General features: G+C 40.8%; 1 protein-coding gene across 1 annotated transcript in view; it reads left to right on the top strand.

Moving 5' to 3' along the window:
- Positions 1–21,182, top strand: part of LOC145715042 (uncharacterized) — a 125,434-nt gene extending 104,252 nt beyond the window's left edge. Inside the window, exon 2 of the mRNA XM_081794625.1 lies at positions 20,287–21,182. Within this exon, the coding sequence (XP_081650751.1) occupies positions 20,287–21,023 (737 nt within the window). The 3' untranslated portion in view covers positions 21,024–21,182. The remainder of the gene's footprint in view (positions 1–20,286) is intronic.
- The last annotated feature ends 1,087 nt before the right edge of the window (positions 21,183–22,269 follow it).

Here is a 22,269-nt window from a genome sequence, read left to right as displayed (position 1 = left end):
CCACACTGTACCAGGACCCAATGGACCAATTTGGTCCCACTGTGCAATTCCCTTCCCTGCCTTTCGGCTCTGGCCTATACAACAAGTCTCCAAATAACAGGTCTGTCTCTTCCTCCTCCTCCTTCCAGGCTCTGCCTGCCCAAGAAGGCAGGCCTCTGTGCACATGGCAACACCTGCCCCACACAAGTACTGCACCTCTCCTGCACACACAGAATCACACGGGCAGCAGCTAGGACAGTCACACTCAGGTCCCTTCCTCGTCGTCCCTCCTCAGGTCCCCATAAACACACACATACACACACACACACACACACACACACACACACACACACACACACACAGAAGGGTTTTCAGCTTCCTGTATGTGTCCACATAAACATCGTGGCAACTCTTCAAGGCTGCCACATGTGATCACTTCCCCAATTCTCTCCGGGGCACGTAGAAGACAGGAGACTCATCCACCCATCTCTTCCAGTGCTAGTGGCATCCTCCATTTTTTCTGCATGGGCAAAGATAGAAGCTCTGCGCCATTCACGCCCACACAGATGGAGAGCCCCTGATGCATGTGGGCACACGCAGACACATTTGCGTACACGCGCACACACGCACCCCCACGCAACAGACACCATCTGTAGATAGTGACAGTTCAGCTTCTGAACAAAGGTAGATGACTTTAATTTCTTTTTTTCTTATCTGATTCCTGTGGCTAGGACTTCTAGTGTTATATTAAACAAGAGTGGCAAAAGTAGACGTATTTATCTTGTTCTTGATCTTAGAGGGAAAGCTCTCAGTTTTTCACCATTGAGATGTTAGGTGTGAACTTAATATAAACAATATATAAAATAATATTTTTATGTGTTGAGGCATGTCCGCCCCCCTGACTTTGTTGAGAACTTTTACCATGAATACATGTTAAATTTTGTCATATGCTTTTTCTGCATTTATTGGTATAATCATATGATTTTTACCCTCCGTTTTGTTGAGGTGGGATATTATGTTGATTGATTGGATGAGCCATCTTTGTTTCCCTGGAATAAAAGCCACTTAATCATTTTAGTGTGTTGTTGAGATGAGTTTGCTAATATTTTATTGAGGATTTTAAAGTCTATTTGGTTTGATATAGGTGTTGCTACCTTGTTCTGAGGTGTTGTTGTTGTTTGATGTTGCTTTTGTTGTCCTTGTTGTTGTTTGCTTTCATTTGCATGGGAAATGTATCTCCATCCCTTCACTTTCAGTCTGTATGTGTCTAGGTCTGAAGTGAGTCTGTGCTAGGCAGCATATGGATGAGTGTTGTTTTTTGTCCATCCTGTTACCCTACGTTTTTGGACTGGAGCACTTCAGCCATTTATATTTAAAGTAATTGTTGACCATTATATACTAATTGTAATTTTGTTCTTAGTTTTCCGGTTGCTTTTGTAGGTCTCTGTTTCTTTTTTTCCGTACTCTCTTTCTTTCTCATAGATGGATTTGTGTTGTGCTTTACTTGGCTTTCTTTTTCTTTATTTTTCATGTATTTTGTGTTTTGAGTTTGTTATCACAAGGTTTACATATAACATCCCAAGGAAACAGCAGTCTATGTTAATTTGGTGGTCACTTAAATATAAACACATTCGAGAAATTTAAAAAGACTAACCTTTGGGGCAAGTGGGTGGCTCAGTCAGTTAAGTGTGCGATTTCGAGCTCAGGTCATGGTCTCACAATACGTGAGTTTGAACTGCACGTTGGACTCTGTACTGACAGCTCAGAGCCGGGAGCCTGCTTCAGATTCTGTGCCTCCCCCTCTCTCTGTCCCTCCCTGTTAACACTCTGTCTCTCTCTCTCAAACATGAAATAAAACATATTATTTTAGTAAAATAAAATACAAAGAGTAACTTTTTTTAAGTCCCTCCTCCAAATTTTATGTGTATGTTGTCATATTTTACATCTTTTTATTCATAATTCTGTAATATCTAATTATGATTCCCCCCCGTTAACATTTCTTGCATTGCTGATTAGTGGTGATAAACTTCTTTATCTTCCGTCTGAGAAACTCTTTATCTCTTTTTTTTCAAATCTTAATGATAATCTTTCCAGGTAAAGTTTTCTTGGTGGTGGGATTATCCTTTCAGGCCTTTGAAGATATCATGTCACTCTTTCCCAGCATGCCAACTGTCTGCTGAAATATCAGCTGACAGCTTTAGGTGTTTGTTTGTTGTGATGTGTTTTTCAAATCATAGGTAACTTTTGCTTCTCTCTTACAACTTTTGAAATTCTTTATTAATCTTTAAACTTTGACGTTTTAATTCTAATGTGTCATAGTGTGGGGCTCCTTGGTTTCATCATGTTTGGAACTCGGTGCTTCTTGTCCTAGATGTCTGCTTTCTTCTCTAGTTTTGGAAAGTCTTCAGTTATCTTTTCTTCAAATAATTTTGGTACCCCTTTTCCTTCTTGTGGAATCCCTATTATGTGGATTTTTGCTCCCTTGATATTTCCAAAGTATCCCTTAACCTATCCTCATTAAAAAAAAAAAAATCTTTCTGCTGTTTGTTTTGGGTGCTTTCCCTTAATCTGTCTTCCATACACTGATATGTCCTTCCGCATGCCATCTTCTACTGTTGATTCCCTCTAGTGTTTTTTTTTTTCCAGCTATTATATTCTTGACTCTGATTTTGTGTGTGTTTGCTATCTCTTAATTAAGGGTCTCACTTAGTTCTTGCCTTTTCTCTGCAGCCCGACGAGCATCCTGACCATCATTAATTTATATTCTTTATTTAATTGAGGCACAATGCTTACCTCCGTTTCAGCTCTTTTCTGGGTTTTTTATTGTTCTTTCTTTTGGAGCATATTTCCCTGTCTCTCCATTTTGCTTACATTTCTGCATTTGTTTCTATAGATGAGGCAGAACAGCTACATCTCCTACACTTGAAGGAATAGTCTTATATATGATTGTACCCCTGGGTAGACTCTGTGTGCTAGTTGGTGATATTTGCTGGCTGGCTGAAGCCATGGCTTGCATGGACTGGGGATCCTGGGGCTTTCTACATAGCAGGCACCCTGTCAGGATAGTTAAAGTTGAAGTGAATGCAGTCTGGGGTGTCCCAGGATTCTGTGTGTTGAGAGTACCCTGGCAGGACAGCTGAAGCTGAAATGATTGCAAGTTCAGGCTTGCTGGGGTGCTGTGTATAGGTGCCCTGTACAGGGTGGCTAGAACATAAGCAGTCTGGGGGTCAGGTTGTCCTTGATCTCTCTATGCAGATGGTTCCTGGGCAAGATATGTGAAGCTAAAGTGGGTACAAGATGAAGGCACCGGGGGTTGTACATGCAGAGGATACCTTGCCAATATAGTTGAAGCTGAAGTGGATATAAACTAGGGTGTACCAGGACTTTCCACTGAGAGGGTGCCCTGAAGGGGCCGTGGGAGCTGAGGTGGGTTACAGTCCAGGAATGGCTCTTTTTATATGCTAGTTCCTCTTTAAAGTGCATTGTTTAAGGGGGGAAAGCATGTCATGGGTGTGTGTGTGTCCAGTGCAATTGGGGCTGGTGTATATTGTGGGCCTGGAACTTACTGAGGCAGCAGGCCAGCTACAGCAACTGGACCCTGCTCTGGTCTATGCTTTTAAGGTGGATGGAGAATGTGGGACAGCTGGGTGGCTCAGTGAATGGAGTATCTGACTTCAGCTCAGATCATGATTTCACAGTTCATGAATTTGAGAACCACATTGGGCTTGATGCTGTCAGTGTAGAGCCTTTCCTGAATCTTCTGTCCCTCTCTTTCTGCCCCTGCTCTGCTTGTATTCTCTGCTTCTCAAAAAGAGGTAAACATTAAAAAATGTGGGTGTAAAATGTAACACTGCCATTCTCCCATCTCTATGACCCAGAGAGAATTCCTGTGGCTCCTCTGTCGTTGACAGAGTTCTAATGCTCTCTTTTATATGACAGTTGCTCTTTTCAAAAGCAGGGTTGTGTTTTGTTTTTTTGTTTCTTTCTTTTTTCTGCCCAAAGACAGAGGAGTCTGTTCCTGGTCCTTCCCCAACTGCCCTTGGCAACGTTAGGGATGAGTGTTTCCTTTGTTACTGTCTCTCTGTCTTGCTGTTGTCTTTCGATTTTCTATGTTTTGTTAGGCACAATCTGTGCAGTCAATCCTCAGCTCCTCAGCAGGAATTGTTATATCAATGGGTGCAACCCCCAGGGAGCTGGACAAATTGGAAGTACAACTTCTGGCTGGTTCACCAAAAACTGTAGTCAGGGAGTTCAGACACAAGAGGACCTAGCCCAAGGGGACCCAAAAAAGGTGAGGTTTGGCTACCCATTACTGACAAGATCGCAGTTCAAAGGAACTAGTGGAGGTGAAACAAATGGGAAATGTATTCAGAGGCCGACACCAGAAATGCAGCAGAGTCACATCAAAGACTCCCTCTAACATGCTGAAAATACTTCCAGGTTTATGAAAAGATAATATGGGACAAAAAGAGGTAGGTATACAAAGGTGGTCACTAAGGTCAGGTTGGTCATTGTCTTGGGCTTGAGGGTGGAGTCTTATTGGCTCAGGCAGTCCTTATTGCTAGAGCAGTAGATTCAGTTCCCATCAGGTGATACTTTGCTTTCAGGATCCTGAATTAAGAGATAAGCTGAGGGTGGGGAGGGGGCGCCTGGGTGGCTCGGCTGATTAAGCATCCTACTTCAGTTCAGGTCATGATCTCATGGTTCATGGGTTCATGCCCCGCATTGGGCTCTGTGCTGACAGCTCAGAGCCTGGAGCCTGTTTCAGATTCTATGTCCCCTGCTATCCCTGCCCGTCCCCCACTTGCACTCTGTCTTCCTCTGTCTCAAAAATAAAGAATCATAAAGAAGGAGAGAAGCTGGAAAGAAAAAGTTAATCAGTTGGAAAGTTTAAGGTCAATATGGAGGTAGTTGAAATATTCTTTCACTTTGGAGGAGTTGAGTTCAAGGCCTTCCTACACAGCCATCTTGAACCGAAACTAGAATAGGGTCCCTCTGAATCCTATTTTGATTGGGGAAAGTTTGGGAGAAATCCAAGGAAGGAGACAATAAAAGCAAGGAATCTGCCAGTTCTGTGTATAAGTCGACATAAACACCAGTACTTCCCTGATTACAAGCGTGGCATGTACAGAAAAAGGCATAGAAAAGGCATTCAGATTGGAAAAAGTAAAAATAAAAACTACCTCGATTCTTTTATTTATTTATTTTTCAATTTGTATTTTGGAAAGAGAGAATGAGCAGAGACGGGGAGAGAAAGAGACAGAGAGAAAGACAGAGAGAGAAGCTTAAGCAGGCTCCATGCTTAGCACAGTGCCCCACACGGGGCTCAATCCCTGACCATGGGACCATGACCTGAGCTGCTGAACACAGCAGTCTGGTAGTCAACTGATGGAGCCATCAAGGTGCCCTGAAAACTGCCGCAACTTTTAAATCATGTGATTATCAACATGAAACAAATTCTAAGGGGTATACATCAGGTTTCTAGAACTCAACCATAATTAAATAAGCCCCAGAATACACGGTCAATATATACAACTCAGTTTTATTTTTATACATAAGCAATGAACAATTAGAATATGAAATGCTTTTAAAGAACCATTTAATATCACACCAAACATTGAAATACTTACATTTAAATCTAACAGCCATGCACAGGATCTGTATGCTAAAAGCCACAGAAGGCTGATTGGATCAATCAAGGAAGATATAAATAAATGGATAGATATGCCATATCTACCCATGGAAGCCTCGCTAGTAACATGTCAATTACCAACTGATCTAGAGATTCAACATAATCCCAGTCGAAATCCCAGGATTCTTTTGTGGATATCAGCAAGCTGATTCTAAAATGTGTGTGAAAAGACAAAGGAACTAGAACAGCCAAACAGCTCTGAAAAATAACCAAGTTGGAGAACTCATGTTGTACAATTTTAAGACTCAATATAAACCTCCCGTACTCAAGGCAGTGTGATATTGAAGAAAGATGGAGACACAGGTCAAGAGATAGAACAGAGAATCCAGAATCTGACCCCATACACAAGCATCCTCACCCAACTTCTGATAATGACATATAGCCAACCTAACAGAAAAAGGGATATAGTCTTTCATCAAGTGTTACTGGAACAATTAAGTGTTCGTATGCAATAGTAATCAATGAACTAAGTAATTAATTGTTTAATTAGTTGGTTCATTGATTAATTAATTAAAAGAAGCCTTGACCTAAATTCATAACTTATACAAAAATTCACTCAAATGGATCATAGATGTAAGTGTAAAGTACAAAATTATAAAACTTTCATAAGAAAGGAGTGCTGTTGGTTCATTGAATCATTCAATAAATACTTTTGGAGCATTTAGAGTGAGACAACACAGTCTACACCCTGAGGATCCACTAGTGAACAAAAGGAGCAAGGATCACTGTGATCTTGGTGCTTAACAGTCCAGTGGGGGAGACTGACAAAGATAATGGAAATAGAAACTATGGTAGAGAATAATGAATGGGGAAAAAAAGGAAATACATCTTGGAGAGGATATAAGAATTGGGGGAAGGGGTGTGAAATACTAGACAGGGTGAAATACTAGACACAGAAGGTCCAGGTGAAAAAGGTGTCAGTTGAATAAATACCTCAAGGAAATGAGAGAACTACCTGCTGACAGGAAGGTGATCTAGGCAGAAGGACCCATGAATTCCCCAAGGCAGGAGTGTGAACGTGTGTACTGATGGCAAGCAAGGAGGCCAGTAAAGACAGAGAAAAGAGGATGAGAAGAAGGAGGAATAAAGAGGTGGAGGTTGTGGGTCTAGGAGGAGAAAAAGAGGATGAGGGAGAGAAGGATGTAAACACTGCCAGCAATAGACAAGGTGAAGCCAAATCTGGTCATACCTGTTCCTCCGCCTCACATTACCGGCTGCAGTTCTTTTTATTTTTTAATTGACATTTACTAAACTGTGTCTAGACCATGAAAAGCTAATTCTACTTGTAGCAACTAATTGAAGCAAGAAAATCGAACACCCTAAATGATCAATAGCAGTGTTTAAATAGGTTATGGCATGCTATGTGGCCTTTAAAATTCATAGCCCTGCAGAACATTTATGACCTAGCGAAATGCTCTTATCACTAGATGACCAGAAATAGGATTCACAGCTACATGGCTAATTCTGGTTAATGCATGTACATATACCTCTTCCCTGGCGATTATACCACAGTGTTAGAGGTGCTTATCTCCAGGGGCACCTGAATGGCTCAGTCGGTTAAGCATCTGGCTCCAGATTCCAGCTCAGTTATGATTCCACAGTGTGTGGGACCAAGCTGCATATTAGGCTCTGCACTGACAGCGTGGAGCCTGCTTATGATTCTATCTCTCTCTCTCCTCCCATCGCTCACTCTTGCTCATCTCTCTCTCATTCTCTCTCTCTGCCAAAAATACATAAACATAAAAAAAGGTGTTTAGATATGCTTATCTCCAGGTGTTTGACTTATGACCATTTTTTTCTTTTTTTTTAATTTTCTAACTTTTCTGCAGTAAACTTTAAGACTACCATAATCATAAAATAACGTTTCAAATAAATGATTCAGTCTAGTATCATTTAAATAAATAAAGTGTTTCAATTTCATAAATTTATTAGGTACATTCAACATATCAAGGATAGTTTCAAATAGTCCAGTGTTAACGTTGCTAAGGTCTAGCTTACAATGGGAGTCTAGGGATACCTGGGTAGCTGAGTCAGCTGAGTGTCCAACTTCTGCTCAGGTCATGATCTCACAATTTGTGAATACAAGCACCACACCAGACTCAGTGCTATCAGCATAAAACTCACTTTGGATCATCTATCCCCTCTCTTTGCTCCTTCTCTGTTTGTGCTCTCTCTGTCTCAAAATCAACATTATTATTTTTTTCATTGTTTTAATTTTTTTAATGTCGATCTATTTTTAAGAGAGAAAAAAGAGTAAAAGCCGGGCCAGAGAGAGAAAGAGAGGGAGGGAGAGAGAGAGAGAGAGAGAGAGAGAGAGAGAGAGAGAGAGAGAGAAAATCCAAAATCCAAATCCAATTCCGGACTCAAACTGACAGACTATGAGATCATGACCTGACCTGAAGTCAGATGCTTGACCAATTGAGCCACACAGGAGTCCATAAAAACTGAGTTTATAAGAAATTACATTTGTTTGAAAATCATATAATTGGCTTTACACCATATGCTATTGGCTTTAGGAAAGACCTTAGGGAACAGATTCATCAACCCACTTACTCTAATTAATATATTAACTTCCAAAATATCATCTTCAGTGGGTCTGCTCCAGGACCACATCATATTAAACACGAACAAACAAGCAAGCAAGCCAACAAACAGACAGGCAAAGAAACAAACAAAACAAGAACTAGTAGTAAATCATGACGCATAATGATCCATCCCACTGTCAAATTTTGTTACTATTTTTTTGGGCAAAGAGCTTATTTCAAAGGATTCTATTGCTTTTAATACAGATGAACTTCTGCAATTAGTTCAGCATATAGGTTTGAGGACATACTGAAAATGTAAAGGAAATACATAATTTTATATTGTATAACCTTAGGCCTCTAACGTCCATGAAACTCCAAAAGGAGAACATTACCAGCACCATGAATTCTCTCCCTGCGATCACTCCCCATTCCTGCTCCATCTCCCTTCTCCAACGTAATCGATATCCTGACTTTGAACAACAGAGATTAAATTAGTCCATGTTTGAATTTTATAAAAATATAATGGAATAATTTGCATTTCTTTAGATCTGGCTTCTTCCATTCAACATTATAACGCTCATCGATGTTGTTTTGCATAGGTGTAACTCAGGGATTGGTACTTCCACATTGTATTCTGTTATATGATTATTTAACAATTTGCTTATCCCTTCTACTGTTGATTCACGTTTGTAATGTATGTTTCCATACTGTATTTATTATACGGAAGACTGCTATGAACATTTCCCTTTTACTGTGCTCAGCATGAAGTGTATCTACTACAGCGCGTTAATGTTTAGTTAGCTGCCTTGGCCTTAAACCCTGGCTGTACATCAGAATCACCCTGATGTCTGGATGTCAGTTCCACAGATCATTCTAATTTGAGCTTGGCTTAAGAACCACTAGGGTAGATGTTGAAATCCCCAGACAAAAGGAGGAGATGAATCCAGTTTAAGGAATTCTCAATGGGTTCCTCTTTCTGGACAATAAAATGCAATGCAAAAATTATTTTGTGGGCATATTGACATCACTTTCCTCCCCCTCCCTCTCGCCCTCGCCCTCGCCCTCCCCCTCCCCCTTCCCCTCCCCCTCCCCCTCCTCCTTCTCCTCCTTCTTGTTCTTCTTGTTCTTGTTCTTCTCCTTCTTCTCCTTCTTCTCCTTCTCCTCCTTCTCCTCCTCCTCCTCCTCCTCTTCCTCCTCCTCCTCCTCCTCCTCCTCCTCCTCCTCCTCCTCCTCCTCCTCCTTCTTCTTCTTCTTCTTCTTCTTCTTCTTCTTCTTCTTCTTCTTCTTCTTCTTCTTCTTCTTCTTCTTTTTCTTCTTCTTCTTCTTCTTTCATAAAGCTCCTACACAAAAAGACTACCTATATGCTTTAAGAGACTCTGCATGGCTTCCATAATATGTTGAAAATTCCCCAAATTCTCAAAGGAAACATCTTTTGACATGTTTGAAAAATATGTGTTCCATGATATGGCACACTTGAGTGGGAGATTAGGGTATCCAATATCTAGACATACCCTAGTTTGGTATCCCAGCTCCATAAATACTGAGACTGGAAAAGGCAAGAGTTAATTTTCCATGGTCCAGATAAAGACAGAATTATATGAGATCTCCTTAGTAGTAACTGTTACAACTGAAAATTTAGTTGGTGCTGTTTAATTTTCTAGTTTTCTGAAACTGCTTTTTGGATTCATGCCCAGAATCTGTCTTGATGAATATATGTCAGAGAATGAAAGCCAAAAACGAACAGTATGACTCTAGAAAGTACTGCAACAGTTAACATTGAGATATCACAATACTCTGAAAGCACGTTTTTCAAGTTCAGTCTCCAATATGCATTGAGAGGTATGAGAAAACAGAGGTCATGATATAACTCTTTTGTGAAACGTGAAGATATGTGCAGTAACTTATTATTTTTGTGAAGTTAGGTAATTGCCTTTAGTTTGTGATGTAAACGTTGTTTCAAGGTTGCGCTTGAATCCGAAAATTCCTTCACCAGACTCCCCTCCCACCTGATATGACATTGACTCCACCACTTCACCAAGAAAGATTTCTAAACTTTGACCATGTTTGAGTGTTTATAAAAGTTTCTGGAAGCATGGAAGACCTCATCTTTGCCTTCAAGAAACTTACAATATTTGAGGGTAGAAAAAACCCAAGCACCATACAAAGCACAGTAAGACTTCAAGGTCAAGTTTCATGTATCAGGAGAAGTCCACTGAGCTGAGTTGATCAGTAAAGACATCTCAGAGGCATAGCACAAAGAATCGTAAAGGATGACCAAATTTCTAGCTGGCAGGCAGAAAGGAGAAGGACAAAGGAGACAAAAGCAAATGTGTGGGAAAAAATGAGGGGCAGGCATTTCAAGAACAGTGAGAACAACCCTGTTGGAGTTTGAGGTTCCTGTGCAACAGTGGCCATTAAGTATTTGTGACGATGACCAAGACTGGGTAGAAGATGAGGTACCTACATCACCCATCAATTCCATAATCTTATGTAAGAAAGTCTTGTTGACAGCGAAGAATTGGAGACCATCAGTTAGAACCTCAAGATGGTAATAACGAAGCAATTCGGTAGACACAAAACAACGAAAAGTTAAAATTCTAAGCAAACTTCTGTAAGTATGTGAATTAATACCCAATCAATAAGCAACTGAAATCCATGACCAACTTAAGACCCCTCTTGTGTCTCTCTGTTAATGGGACATTGTCTTCAGTTGCTCAAGGGGAAAGAGACTCATTGTCAGTCGTCCCCTCCTCAAGTCTTTCCTGTGATCCATTCAGCAGCAGGGGTTCTCAACTCCACCTCCAACGTATGCCAAGCCAGCTAGTTTCTCAACACCTTCTGCTTACTCTCCATTTTCGTTCTTAGCCCCATGCTGCCTTTCCCTTCCAACCAAAATCCCAGTTCATTCTTTTCACTGCATCAGGAATGCAATCCAAAAATCCTGAATCTGAGCAGTTCATTCCTCTGCTTAAAACAACCCTCTAATCTCCACTGTACTCAAAATGACACATAGAATCTGTAACGTGACCACCAGACGTTGGCAGTCCTGCCTTGCCACCCCTCTAATGACATCTTTCCTCATTCTCCTTTCATTAGGTGATTGGGACCATCTCTTCTCCTGGTTTCTCAAATTAGACCCACGTAGGTTCCGCTTAGGATGCATTTTGTGTTCGTTAGTTAGCTTACCGTTCTTGCTACGGGTCCAAGTTTGAATAAAGGACTTTTCTCCCCAAGAAACCTTTGTTGGTCAATCCTCTAATCAGCATTCTGTCCCCTGTGTCATTCCTTCTGATAACATTTAGTCTTTTATTTAACAGCATTTGCCACAAGTTGTAATTACACATGTACCTTTTGTAGCTAAGGTTTGAAACATCCTGAATATATGGAGCGTGCATGTTTGATTATCACTGTGTACTTGAACCCAATAGCACCTGACACCTAAGGTGCTCGATATGTATATCCACAGTGCCTGAAATAGGGGACTTTTAACTATCTCCCGGTGTGCTGGACTGCAATATACATTCAAGTCTTCAATAATCTCTACCACCAAATTTAGTATTCATATTCAAAAAAGGGAAGGGTCACCTCCTCAAGAATAGGAAAAACAGTTTGCCTCGTTGATAGCTTCTATGGTGTAGCTTACATTTTGACCTACAAAAGACCCCACCCTGGAGATACAGTTTGCATGGATGTAGTGACAACTATGAGGAAATCAAAACACAATACAGTGTTTATTGAGTGTAATGTGCCAGGATTTTTTCCACACGTTTTACAGGCATTACCAATAATCTCACAACTATACTGAACATAGGTGTTATACTTCCCCTTTACAAATTGGAAAAGCATACTCTGAGGTATCATTTGCCTACAATCGAAGATCTGGCTGGTAGAAGAAATTGATGGGGCCGGGTAATTTAAAAAATCCACAATTTTGCCCAAGGTAACTTCTGGGAAATCAGAAAATGAGCGGCTTTCATAAGTGCAGCTGCCCAGAGCCTTTCGGAGGAGACGTCTCTGTGGTGCCCAGGCTTTGGCGCCCTCACATCTCCAGGATCTCACTACCAGGAGAAACCCCCATTGTTGGGAAGGGCAAGAACATCCATCCTTGGCAACTTAAAGTGTTTTAACCCCTGTCAAGGTAGTGCAAACCTCCAATTACTTCATTCGGTACTTCAAGGAGCAAATCAAAGCAAACCTCGTGGGATTTTCAAAAATCACTCTGAGATGAGAAATCAAACAACGAAAGTCATAGCAACACAAAGCAAGTAACACTTTCCAAAACACACCTCCAGAAGGGCCAGGCCATGGAGAGGGGATGAGTCCATTTTAATATAGCAGTGCTCTCAGGTGCAGAGCACATAAAACAAAACAAAACAAAACAAAACAAAACAAATCAAAACAAAACAAAACAACACAACAACAACAACAACAACAACAACAACAGCAACAAAAAAAACGTTAAAACACATAAGGAATAGAAAACTATCCACAATGATGAAATGGAAGAATTCCCCTCAGACGAAATTCCAGGAGAAGTAAGCGTTAAAGAATTGATCAAAATAGATAAAAGCAGTATAACAACAAGAATTTAGAATAATTGTTATAAGATTAATCACTGAGCTTGAAAAAAGGCATAGAAGACAACAGAGAATTTAGTATTGCAGTGATAAAAGAACTAAAACATAGCCATGGTTAATTAAAAAGGCAATGACATAGGGATTGATTTTAATCACTGATACAAAAACAGATAAGCTGGAAACTTGGATGTCTATTACCCAAGTTAATAGTTATGAGATTGTAGCAAAAGCTAATTCTAATAAAACTATTGAATAATGAAAAACAGAAAGCTAAAGTATGTCAAGGTTTAAATACCTAGCATGAGTCCTGCAGCTGTATAATTGTTTAAAATTCTAGGATATCAAATAATATTATGTGATAGCCATTGTAACACATGCAAAGTTCACCATTTCTACCTTTGCTCTTCTACATGTGGAGTAATACATTATTGGGCCTTATAGAATATCTGAAAAAATGAATAGTAAAAATTAAAAAAGTTTTTGAAAGTATATGTTGCTAGTGAGTTTGTCATGTCAAACCAAGTAATAAATAGGTGTTATTTCCAAACCCTATTCACGTGTACTCTTATTATGGCTAGAGTCCATAAAAAGTTATCGCACAATTGCAATAAACATGATTACCAGTGCAATCTATTTTTTTTAATTCCATTTGTTCATTTATTTGAAAGCCAGGATAGAGCATGGAGAATGTACCCTGTAGGTTCTGGATTCTCTCCTTGATTCCAAATGTCTTATTTAGGATGCTACCATAAAGACGGTAAAACAATATTATATGTACCATAAACGTGTAAAATTTGGTACACCTCACTAGTATTACAATTTTGCTGATTAGCATATGTGTTTACAAATACACACGTGTGCACTGGGTGAAGTTAGATGTTTCATACTTCTATCCATATCATGAGGAATTCAATATATTTTAAAGAGTTAGATACCAGTTACCAAACCTAATGTGGGATAACATGCAAAGTTCTTGCTTATTTCTCACTTATTGTGCAATTATGAAGTTACCATAGAGCCCAAAGGGTAAATTCTTTTTAACTACACTTAACTGAACATATATCACTGAAAGTCAAACTTTGGCCTTTCAAAGATGACATGAGACTGAACGCGGAAAACCCAAAAGACTCCATGAAAACGCTGATAGATCTGAAACATGTATTGACCAAACTCACAGGATACAAAATCAATGTAAAGAAACTGGTTGCATTTCTATACACCAATAAGGAAGCAACAGAAAGAGAAGTCAAGAAATCAATGCCAATTACAATTTCAACAAGAACCCTAAAATACCTAGCAAGAAACCTAACCAAAGATGTAAAAGATCTGTACGGTGAAAAGTATAGAAAATGTATGAAGGAAAATGATGAAGACACAACAAAATCAGGAAAAAAAAAAAAAAAAAACAATCCATGCCTATAGAGTGGAAGAATGAATAGTGTTAAAATGTCAATACTACCCAAAGCAATCTACACTTTTAATGCAATACCAATCAAAATTGTACCAACATTCTTCTCCAGACTGGAGCAAGCAATCTGAAAATTGGCACGGAACAACCAAAGAACCTGAGTAGCCAAAGTTATGTTGAAAAAAGAAAGCCAAAGTGGGAGGCAGCCCAGACTTTCGACTCTCCTACGAAGCTGTAATCATCAAGATAGTATGACATTGGCACAGAAACAGGCACATTAACCAATGAAACAGAATAGAGAACCCAAAAGGGGCCCCACAAATGTATGCTGAACTAATCTTTGACAAAGCTGGAAAGAGAATCCAATGGATAGAAGACAGTCTCTTTCCAAATGGTGATGGGAGAACTGAACAGCAACATGATGAAGAATCAACTAGATGACTTTCTTACAACGTGCACAAAAATAAATGCAAAATGGATGAAAGACTTAAATGTAGACAGGAAACCATCAAAACACTAGAGGAGAAAAGAGGAAAAAAAACCCTTTGACCTCAACTGCAGCAATTTCTTCCTTGGCAAGTCTCAAAAGCCAAGGGAATGAAAAGCAAAAATGAATTATCAGGACCTGGTCTAGATAAAAATCTTCTGCACTGCAAAGGAAACAATCAGCCAAATTAAAAGGCAACCGATGGAAGGAGTGAAGATATTTGTGAATGACATATTGGTAAAGGGTTACTATACAAAATGTATAAAGAACTTACCCAAGTCACACCGGGAAAATGTAATACAGTGAAAAAATGGGCAGAAGACATGAATAGACACTTTTCCAAAGGAGACATCCAGATGGCCCACAGACACATGAAAAGATACTCAACATCACTCATCATCAGGAAAATACAAATCAAAGCCACACTGAGACACCACCTCACACTAGTCAGTGTGGCTAAAATGAGCAACTCAGGAAACCACAGATGCTGGCGAGCATATGGAGAAAGAGTAACCCTCTCTCACTGTTGGTGGGAAAGGAAACTGGTGCACCAAGGTAAGCATGAAACCTACGGACATCACAATGACTCTAAACGCATATCTTTCCCTGATAACACTGAATTTCATTGGACTAAATGCTCCAACCAAACAACATAGCTTATCAGAATGGATAGAAACAACAAAAACAAAAAACAAAACAAGACCCACTTATTTGCTGTCTACAAGAGACAGATTTTAGACATGAGGACACCTTCTGATTGAAAGGGAGGGATGGAAAACAATCTATCATGCTACTGGTGGTCAAAAGAAACCTGGAGTAGCCAACTTATATCATGCAAAGTAGAGTTTAAATTGAAGGCTGTAACAAGAGATGATGAAGGGCTTTCTATATTAATTTCAGGGTCTCTCCATCAGGAAGAGCTAAACATTTTCAATGTCTACACACCAAATTCGGAGACACACAAGTATATAAAACAATTAATTAAAACCATACAGAACCTTATTGATAAGAATGTGGTAATTGCAGGGACATTAAATTAACCACAGAAAAAAATATGGAAAATCTCCAAAAGCATGGAGGTTAAAAAACATCCCACTAACGAAAATGAGTCAACCAAGCAATTTGAGAAGAAATTAAAAGATATAAGGAAACAAATGAAAACGAAATACAACAATGCAAAACCTTCGGGATGCAGCAAGGGCAGTCCTGACAGGGCACAACAAAACAAAACAAAACAACAACAAAACAAAACAAAACAAAACAAAACAAAACAAAACAAAACAACTACAACAGCAACAACAACAAACATTGCTATCCAGGCCTATCTCAAGAAACAAGAAAAATCCCCAATACAAAATCTAACAGCACACCTAAAGGAACTAGCAGCAGAACAGCAAGGCACCCCAAACCGAGCAGAAGAAGAGAAATAATAAAGATCAGAGCAGAAATAAACAATATGGAGTCTAAAGGAAAACAGTAGAGCACATCAATGAAACCAAGAGTTGTGTTTTTGAGAATATACACAAAAGTGATAAACGTCTAGCCTAGCTTCTCAAAAAGAAAAGAGAGGGGACCCATATAGGTCAAATCACGAATGAAAATGGAATTATTACAACGAATCCCTCAGAAATTCAAGCAATCATAAGGAAACACTATAAAATCTTCTATGCCAACAAACTGCACAACCTGGAAGAAATGGACAAATGCCTCCATAACCACACACTTGCAAAACTCAAACCGGAAGAAATAGAAAATGTGTACGGACCCATAACTAGTGAGGAAATTGAATCAGTTATCAAAAATATCCCAATAAATAAGAGTCCTAGACCAGGTGGCTTCCCTGGCGAATTCTAGCAGAGATTTAAAGTAGAGATAATAGCTATCCTTCCCAAGCTGTTCCAAAAAATGGAAATGAAAGGAAAACTTCCAGACTCATTGTATGAAGCCAGCATTACTTTGCTTCCCAAACGAGAGACACAGAAAAAAAGGAGATTTACAGGCCAATATCCCTGATGAATAGGGGTGCAAAAATTCTCAACAAGATACTAACAAATCACATTCAATAGCATATAGAAAGTCTTATTCAACACGATCAAGCGGGATTCATTCCTGGCCTGCAGGGCTAGCGCAATATTCACAAATCAATCAATGTGCTATATGACATTAGTAAAAGAAAACGTAAGAACCATAATACACTGTCAATAGGTGCAGAAAAAGTATTTGAGAAATACAGCTTCCTTACTTGATACAAACCCTCAAGAAAGTTAGGATAGAAGGAACATACCTTAAACATCATAAAAGCCATTTATGAGAAGCCCACAGTAAAAATCGTCCTCAATGGGGAAAAACTAAAACCATTCCCCCTGAGATCAGGAACAAGACAGAGATGTCCACTCTCACCCCGGTTGTTGAACATAGTGATGGAAGTTTTAGCATCAGTAATCAGACAGTAAATGAAATTACAGGTATCATCATTTGCAAAGTCAAACTTCCACTTTTTGCAGATGACATGACACTATACATGGAAAATCCGACAAACTCCGCCAAAAGTCCTCTAGCACTGATACATGAATTTAGCAATGTTGCAGGGTACAAAATCAATGTACAGAAATTGGTTGTGTTTTATACAGCAATAATGAAGCAACAGAAAGAGAAATAAAGAAATGGATCCAATTTACAATGCTACAAGAGTCAAAAAATACCTAGGAATAAAACTAACCAAAGATGTAAAAGATCTTTATGCTGAAAACTATGGAAAGCTTGTGAAGGAAATTGAAGAAGATACAGAGAAAGCGAAAAACATCCCATGCTCGTGGATTGGAAGAATGAATATTGACGAAATATCAGTATGACCCAACGCAGTCCTCACATTATATGCAGCCCCAATCACATTGCACCAGAATTCTTCTCCAAGCTGGAACAAGCAATCATAAAATGTGTATGGAAACACAAAAGACCCTGAATAGCCAAAGTAATACTGAAGAAGAAAACCAAAGTGAGAGGCACCACAATGCCAGACTTTAGCCTGTACCACAAAGCTATAACCATCAAGACAGCATGATATTGCCATAGAAACAAATACATAGACTTAATGGCATGGAATAGAGACCCCAGAATTGGACCCACATACATATGGACAACTAATCTTTGACAGAGCAGGAAAGAATATCCAATGGAAAAAAAGACAGTCTCTTTAACAAATGATGCTGAGAGAAGTGGACAGCAACATGCAGAAGAATGAAACTAGACCACTTTCTTACACCACTCACAAAAATAAACACACAATGGATGAAGGACGTGAATGTCACACAGGAAACCATCAAACCCTTGAGGAGAAAGCAGGAAAAATCGTCTTTGACCTCAGCGTCAGCAAGTTCTTAGTTGACACATCTCCGAAGGCAACGGAACTAAAAGCAAAAATGAACTATCGGGACCACATTGAAATAAAAAACTTCTCCACAGTGAAGGAAACAATCAACAAAACTAAAAGCCAACTGACCGAATGGGAAAAGATGTGTACAAAAGTCACACTGGATAATTGGCTACTATCCAAAACCTATAAAAAGAACTCACCGACTCCACACCTGGGAAACAAATAATCCAGTGAAGAAATGGGCAGAAGACATGAACAGACACTGTTCTAAAAAAGACATCCAGATTGTCAAGAGACACATGAAAAAATGCTCAACAGCACTCCTTTCCAGGGAAATCCAAATCAAAACCGCAATGAGATATCACCTGATGCCAGTCGGAGTGGCTACAATGAGAAAATTAGAAGACTATAGATGCTGATGAGGATGTGGAGAAACAGGAACCCTCTTGCACTGTTGGTGGGAATGCAACCTGGTGCAGCCGCTCTGGAAAACAGTGTGGAGGTTCCTTAAATCATTAAAAATAGATCTACCCTAAGACCCAGGAATAACACTGCTAGGAATTTACCCAAGGGGTACAGGAGTGCTGAAACATAGGGGCACATGTACCCCAATGTTTATAGCACTACTTTCAACAAAAGCCAAACTATGGAAAGAGCCTAGCTGTCCATCAACTGACAAGTGGATAAAGAAGTTGTGGTTTATGTATATACAATGGAATACTACTTGGCCATGAGAAAGAATGAAATCTGGCCATTTGTGGCAACGTGGATGGAACTGGGGGGTATTATGCTATGTGAAATAAGTCAGGCATAGAAAAACAGATACCATATGTTTTCATCCATGTGTGGATCCTCAGAAACTCAGCAGAAGACCATGGGGAAGGTGAATGGGGGGAAAAAGTTATAGAGAGGGAGGGAGGCAAACCATAAGAGACTCTTCAATACTGATAACAGACTGAGGGTTGACGTGGGGTTGGGGAGAGGGGAAAGTGGGTGACGGGCATTGAGGAGGGCACCTGTTGGGATGAACACTGGGTGTTGCGTGGAAACCAATTTGAAAATAAATTACATTGAATGAAAAAGGAAATCGAAGGGGTTGCTCGTACTGAATATGAGGATAGCTTTCCATTTTCAGCACTTTATGAGTGTGAGGTAGTAGTAGCTTAAGCTGCGTAGATGAAAGTTTTGTTTGTGTGTTTGAGAAAAGGAGTTGAAGAAAGACAGAGGCCTGTCACATGTATCACGTTGACCTTGGCAAGTTTCTCTTCTGATTGTTACCATGACTTATCACTCTTAGTGATTCACATACTTTGGAGTCGTCCTTTCATGAGGAAGTGTATTTCAGTTGATCATGGTAGGTGGTCCTTGTAGTATTTTGTGAATGAATTGTGTATGTGGTGATGATGGATGGACTATGCTGGTTGCTTTCAAAAGCACTTACACGGACGGTGTAACACGTTTTCTACCCTTGGAATCCCATATGGTCTCTTACTCCCTGTGTATGACTTACCTGAAATATCATGAATTGGTAGGTAGTGAATAGGTTTTAGTGGCACTGAATGCCCTACTGGCCACTCATAGAATTCGTTGACGCTTTGCTCTTAAGCACACAATGACTCGGTCTTCACTAAGCTGCATGAAAGTGAGCATGGATACTAACTAGGCAAACTGTTTGCTGCTGCTGTGAAGAACAGCTTCCTGAACTGTGAGCTGTAGCAACACACGTATGGAACCCTAAGCAAGGCACAGTATATCGGTATTCTTTGAAAGGGTAGAGTAGTTATTTCAATTTGGCTTTCAGTGCGTTGCATGACAAGGCATTTAATTAGCTAAAACCCTCTTAGAGTCATGTTTGATTGCAAGGTGTGTGTACTGTCCACCGCTAAGTGTCATTTCATGTTAGATGGAATTAATGGAGGCTGAAGCACCCGTGCATTCACTTCTAGGACTACCCTCTTGAACTCGTGAAGAATTATGGGCCTTCTCAGGTAAGATTAGGTGCAGGTCTTTCTCAAGGGCATAATCTTAAACACAGCCAAACCTAAGGCAGCTTTGGGCAGCCCACCGTGATAAGATATGCAGACATTGTGACCTCACAAAGCGCCTGGTCTCCTAGCAACTGCGGTGTAACTCTCACAGCCTGCCTCCTGATTTGGTTTCATGGTAGAAAATTCATCAGGGCACTGCGGCGGCCGCGAGACCTGGCAAGCGCGGGCGGCCCCTAGTGGCCTCACATCCTGAGCAGCAAGAAGAAGCTGGGGGCGCTGGCCCCAGGAGGCCCTGGCCCTGGCAGCAGGGGAAGGAGCCTCTAGCGCTGCAGGAGGGGCCGCCCTGGAGGCGCCTGAGGAGAAGATGGTGTACACGCGGTGGCAGCAGCCCCCGGAGGCCTGCCTGCAGACGGGCCGGCCAGCTGCCAGGCGGAGGCGCCACGGAGCCCGCACGGTGGCGGTCGGCCAGAGGAAGGTGCCGCCCCCGCCGCCACCGTCCCACGAGGACAGCAGCCCCTGTAAGCCCCTGGCACCCGGGCCCTGCTCCAGGGGTCGCACCCTGGAGGAGAGTGGGAGCGCGGCCACCCCGACGTTGACCACCTTCCCCACCATCCGCGTAGTTGGCGACGTGTGGGTCGAGAGCAGCCTGGCAGAAGCGCGGCGTCAGGCGCGCCAAGTCCTGGGAGTGAACCTGAAACCCGTGGTGAGACTCCGCTGCTTCCCAGTGCCTGGGAGTGAGATTCGGGCCACCGCCGCGCGACCTCTCAGCCCCAGGACAGGTTGTGCTTGGAGGGATGAACCAGGGACAGCCGGGACCGCCTCCCCTAGTGCACTTTATGGGCGAAGAAGCACCAGATGGTCCAGGCCCGAGCCCCCGGGATGCGGCGCCGCCTTCTGGGACTCCGGGGCAGCTGTGCCCTCTGCTGCCTCCCAGCACCGGGTCTGCGGAGGGAGAAGACTTTTGGACAGCAAGGGAGGTCCCCTTTCGTCCTAACCCCAGATTGAGATGTCTCCAGGACTGTATGGGCAGATCCATGTTCTCTCTTGTTCCCTCATTGATCTGAAGTTGTCAGAAGAAGCCATTCCACCCCCACCCCCTCCAAAGGAATTTGGTTCCATGCTTGTGTAATAAAGCTAGAATTTCCTTGCTGTTCACCCACCTCCCGGCTCCTCCCGCCCCATTTGTTTTCTTTCTTTTTACTTTCCTTTTTTGACTTCCACTCTTTCTGGACGAAAGATCGAATATGTGTGAAAAGTTGTTGCAATAGTTGGTGCACAGGGTATTCTCAATCCCACACCTTTCCGAGTTTTAACTGGATTCCAACTCTTTGACCAAGGATTTTTTCTAAGAATTTCTAAGAAATTCAAGCCTATCACTGTTAATAATGTAAGGATTTGTATGGCTTTGAATATCATGGGCACGGTGATTACAAACCAAAAGATTCAAAGTTCAACTGAGTACACATTCTTAAGACGTTTCTAAAGATTTTATATTGAAATGTAATGTTTATGTTTACTGAGCTCCTAAAGGAAATGGTAGACACACGGAAGGTTTTGTTTAGTAAAATTAACTTGGGAAATTCTTTATACGTAGGTAAAATTGAAAATGCATTGAGAAACCACACGGTTTCTATTAAAAACCAATGAGTGAATTTCAAAAAATAAATGAATAAAAACCTGGTGCTGGTTATGGACACGGATGGAATCCACTCGGAAATGACTTGGACTTGTACCAATCTCACATACTGATCTGGAAATCTTTCCAGGATAATTTATTTTAAAATGGAAGTCACATAGTGTAAATGAGTAGGGGTAAGCGTGGTGACTAAACCTGCATACATAATAGCCGTTGGAATTCTCTGAAGTATTACTGATCTAGAGCGGTGGTACATTTTTTTTGGCACCAAATAACTGGTTGAGGTTATCTTTGGGCAAAAGAGATTTTCCTCACTTGTGTTTGTCATTGTTGTTGGATAACAGGAAATATCCACATTACCATGCATCACTCTTATAAATATCATGGCAGTTGGTTAACAGTTTTGCTCCAGGACTTTCCTTTATTATCTTATGTCCATGCACAGTTATGTTAGCAGGTATTGGTCTTTTGTTTGACAATCAAAGACCACAGGGATCAAACAGGAGAGCCACACAGAGTACTTTTCACTTTTATGATAGTGTTTATATCCTGTGGTCCAGCATGGAATTCTTGATTATCCAAGTGACCTCAGTTATTGGTGGCA

The sequence above is a fragment of the Panthera onca genome, chromosome Y (genome assembly GCF_046562875.1).
Source record: "Panthera onca isolate mPanOnc1 chromosome Y, mPanOnc1 haplotype 2, whole genome shotgun sequence".
Classification (NCBI taxonomy): Eukaryota; Metazoa; Chordata; class Mammalia; order Carnivora; family Felidae; genus Panthera; species Panthera onca.
The sequence above is the reverse complement of the archived record's forward strand: the minus strand, read 5'-3'. Positions and strand labels throughout refer to the sequence as shown.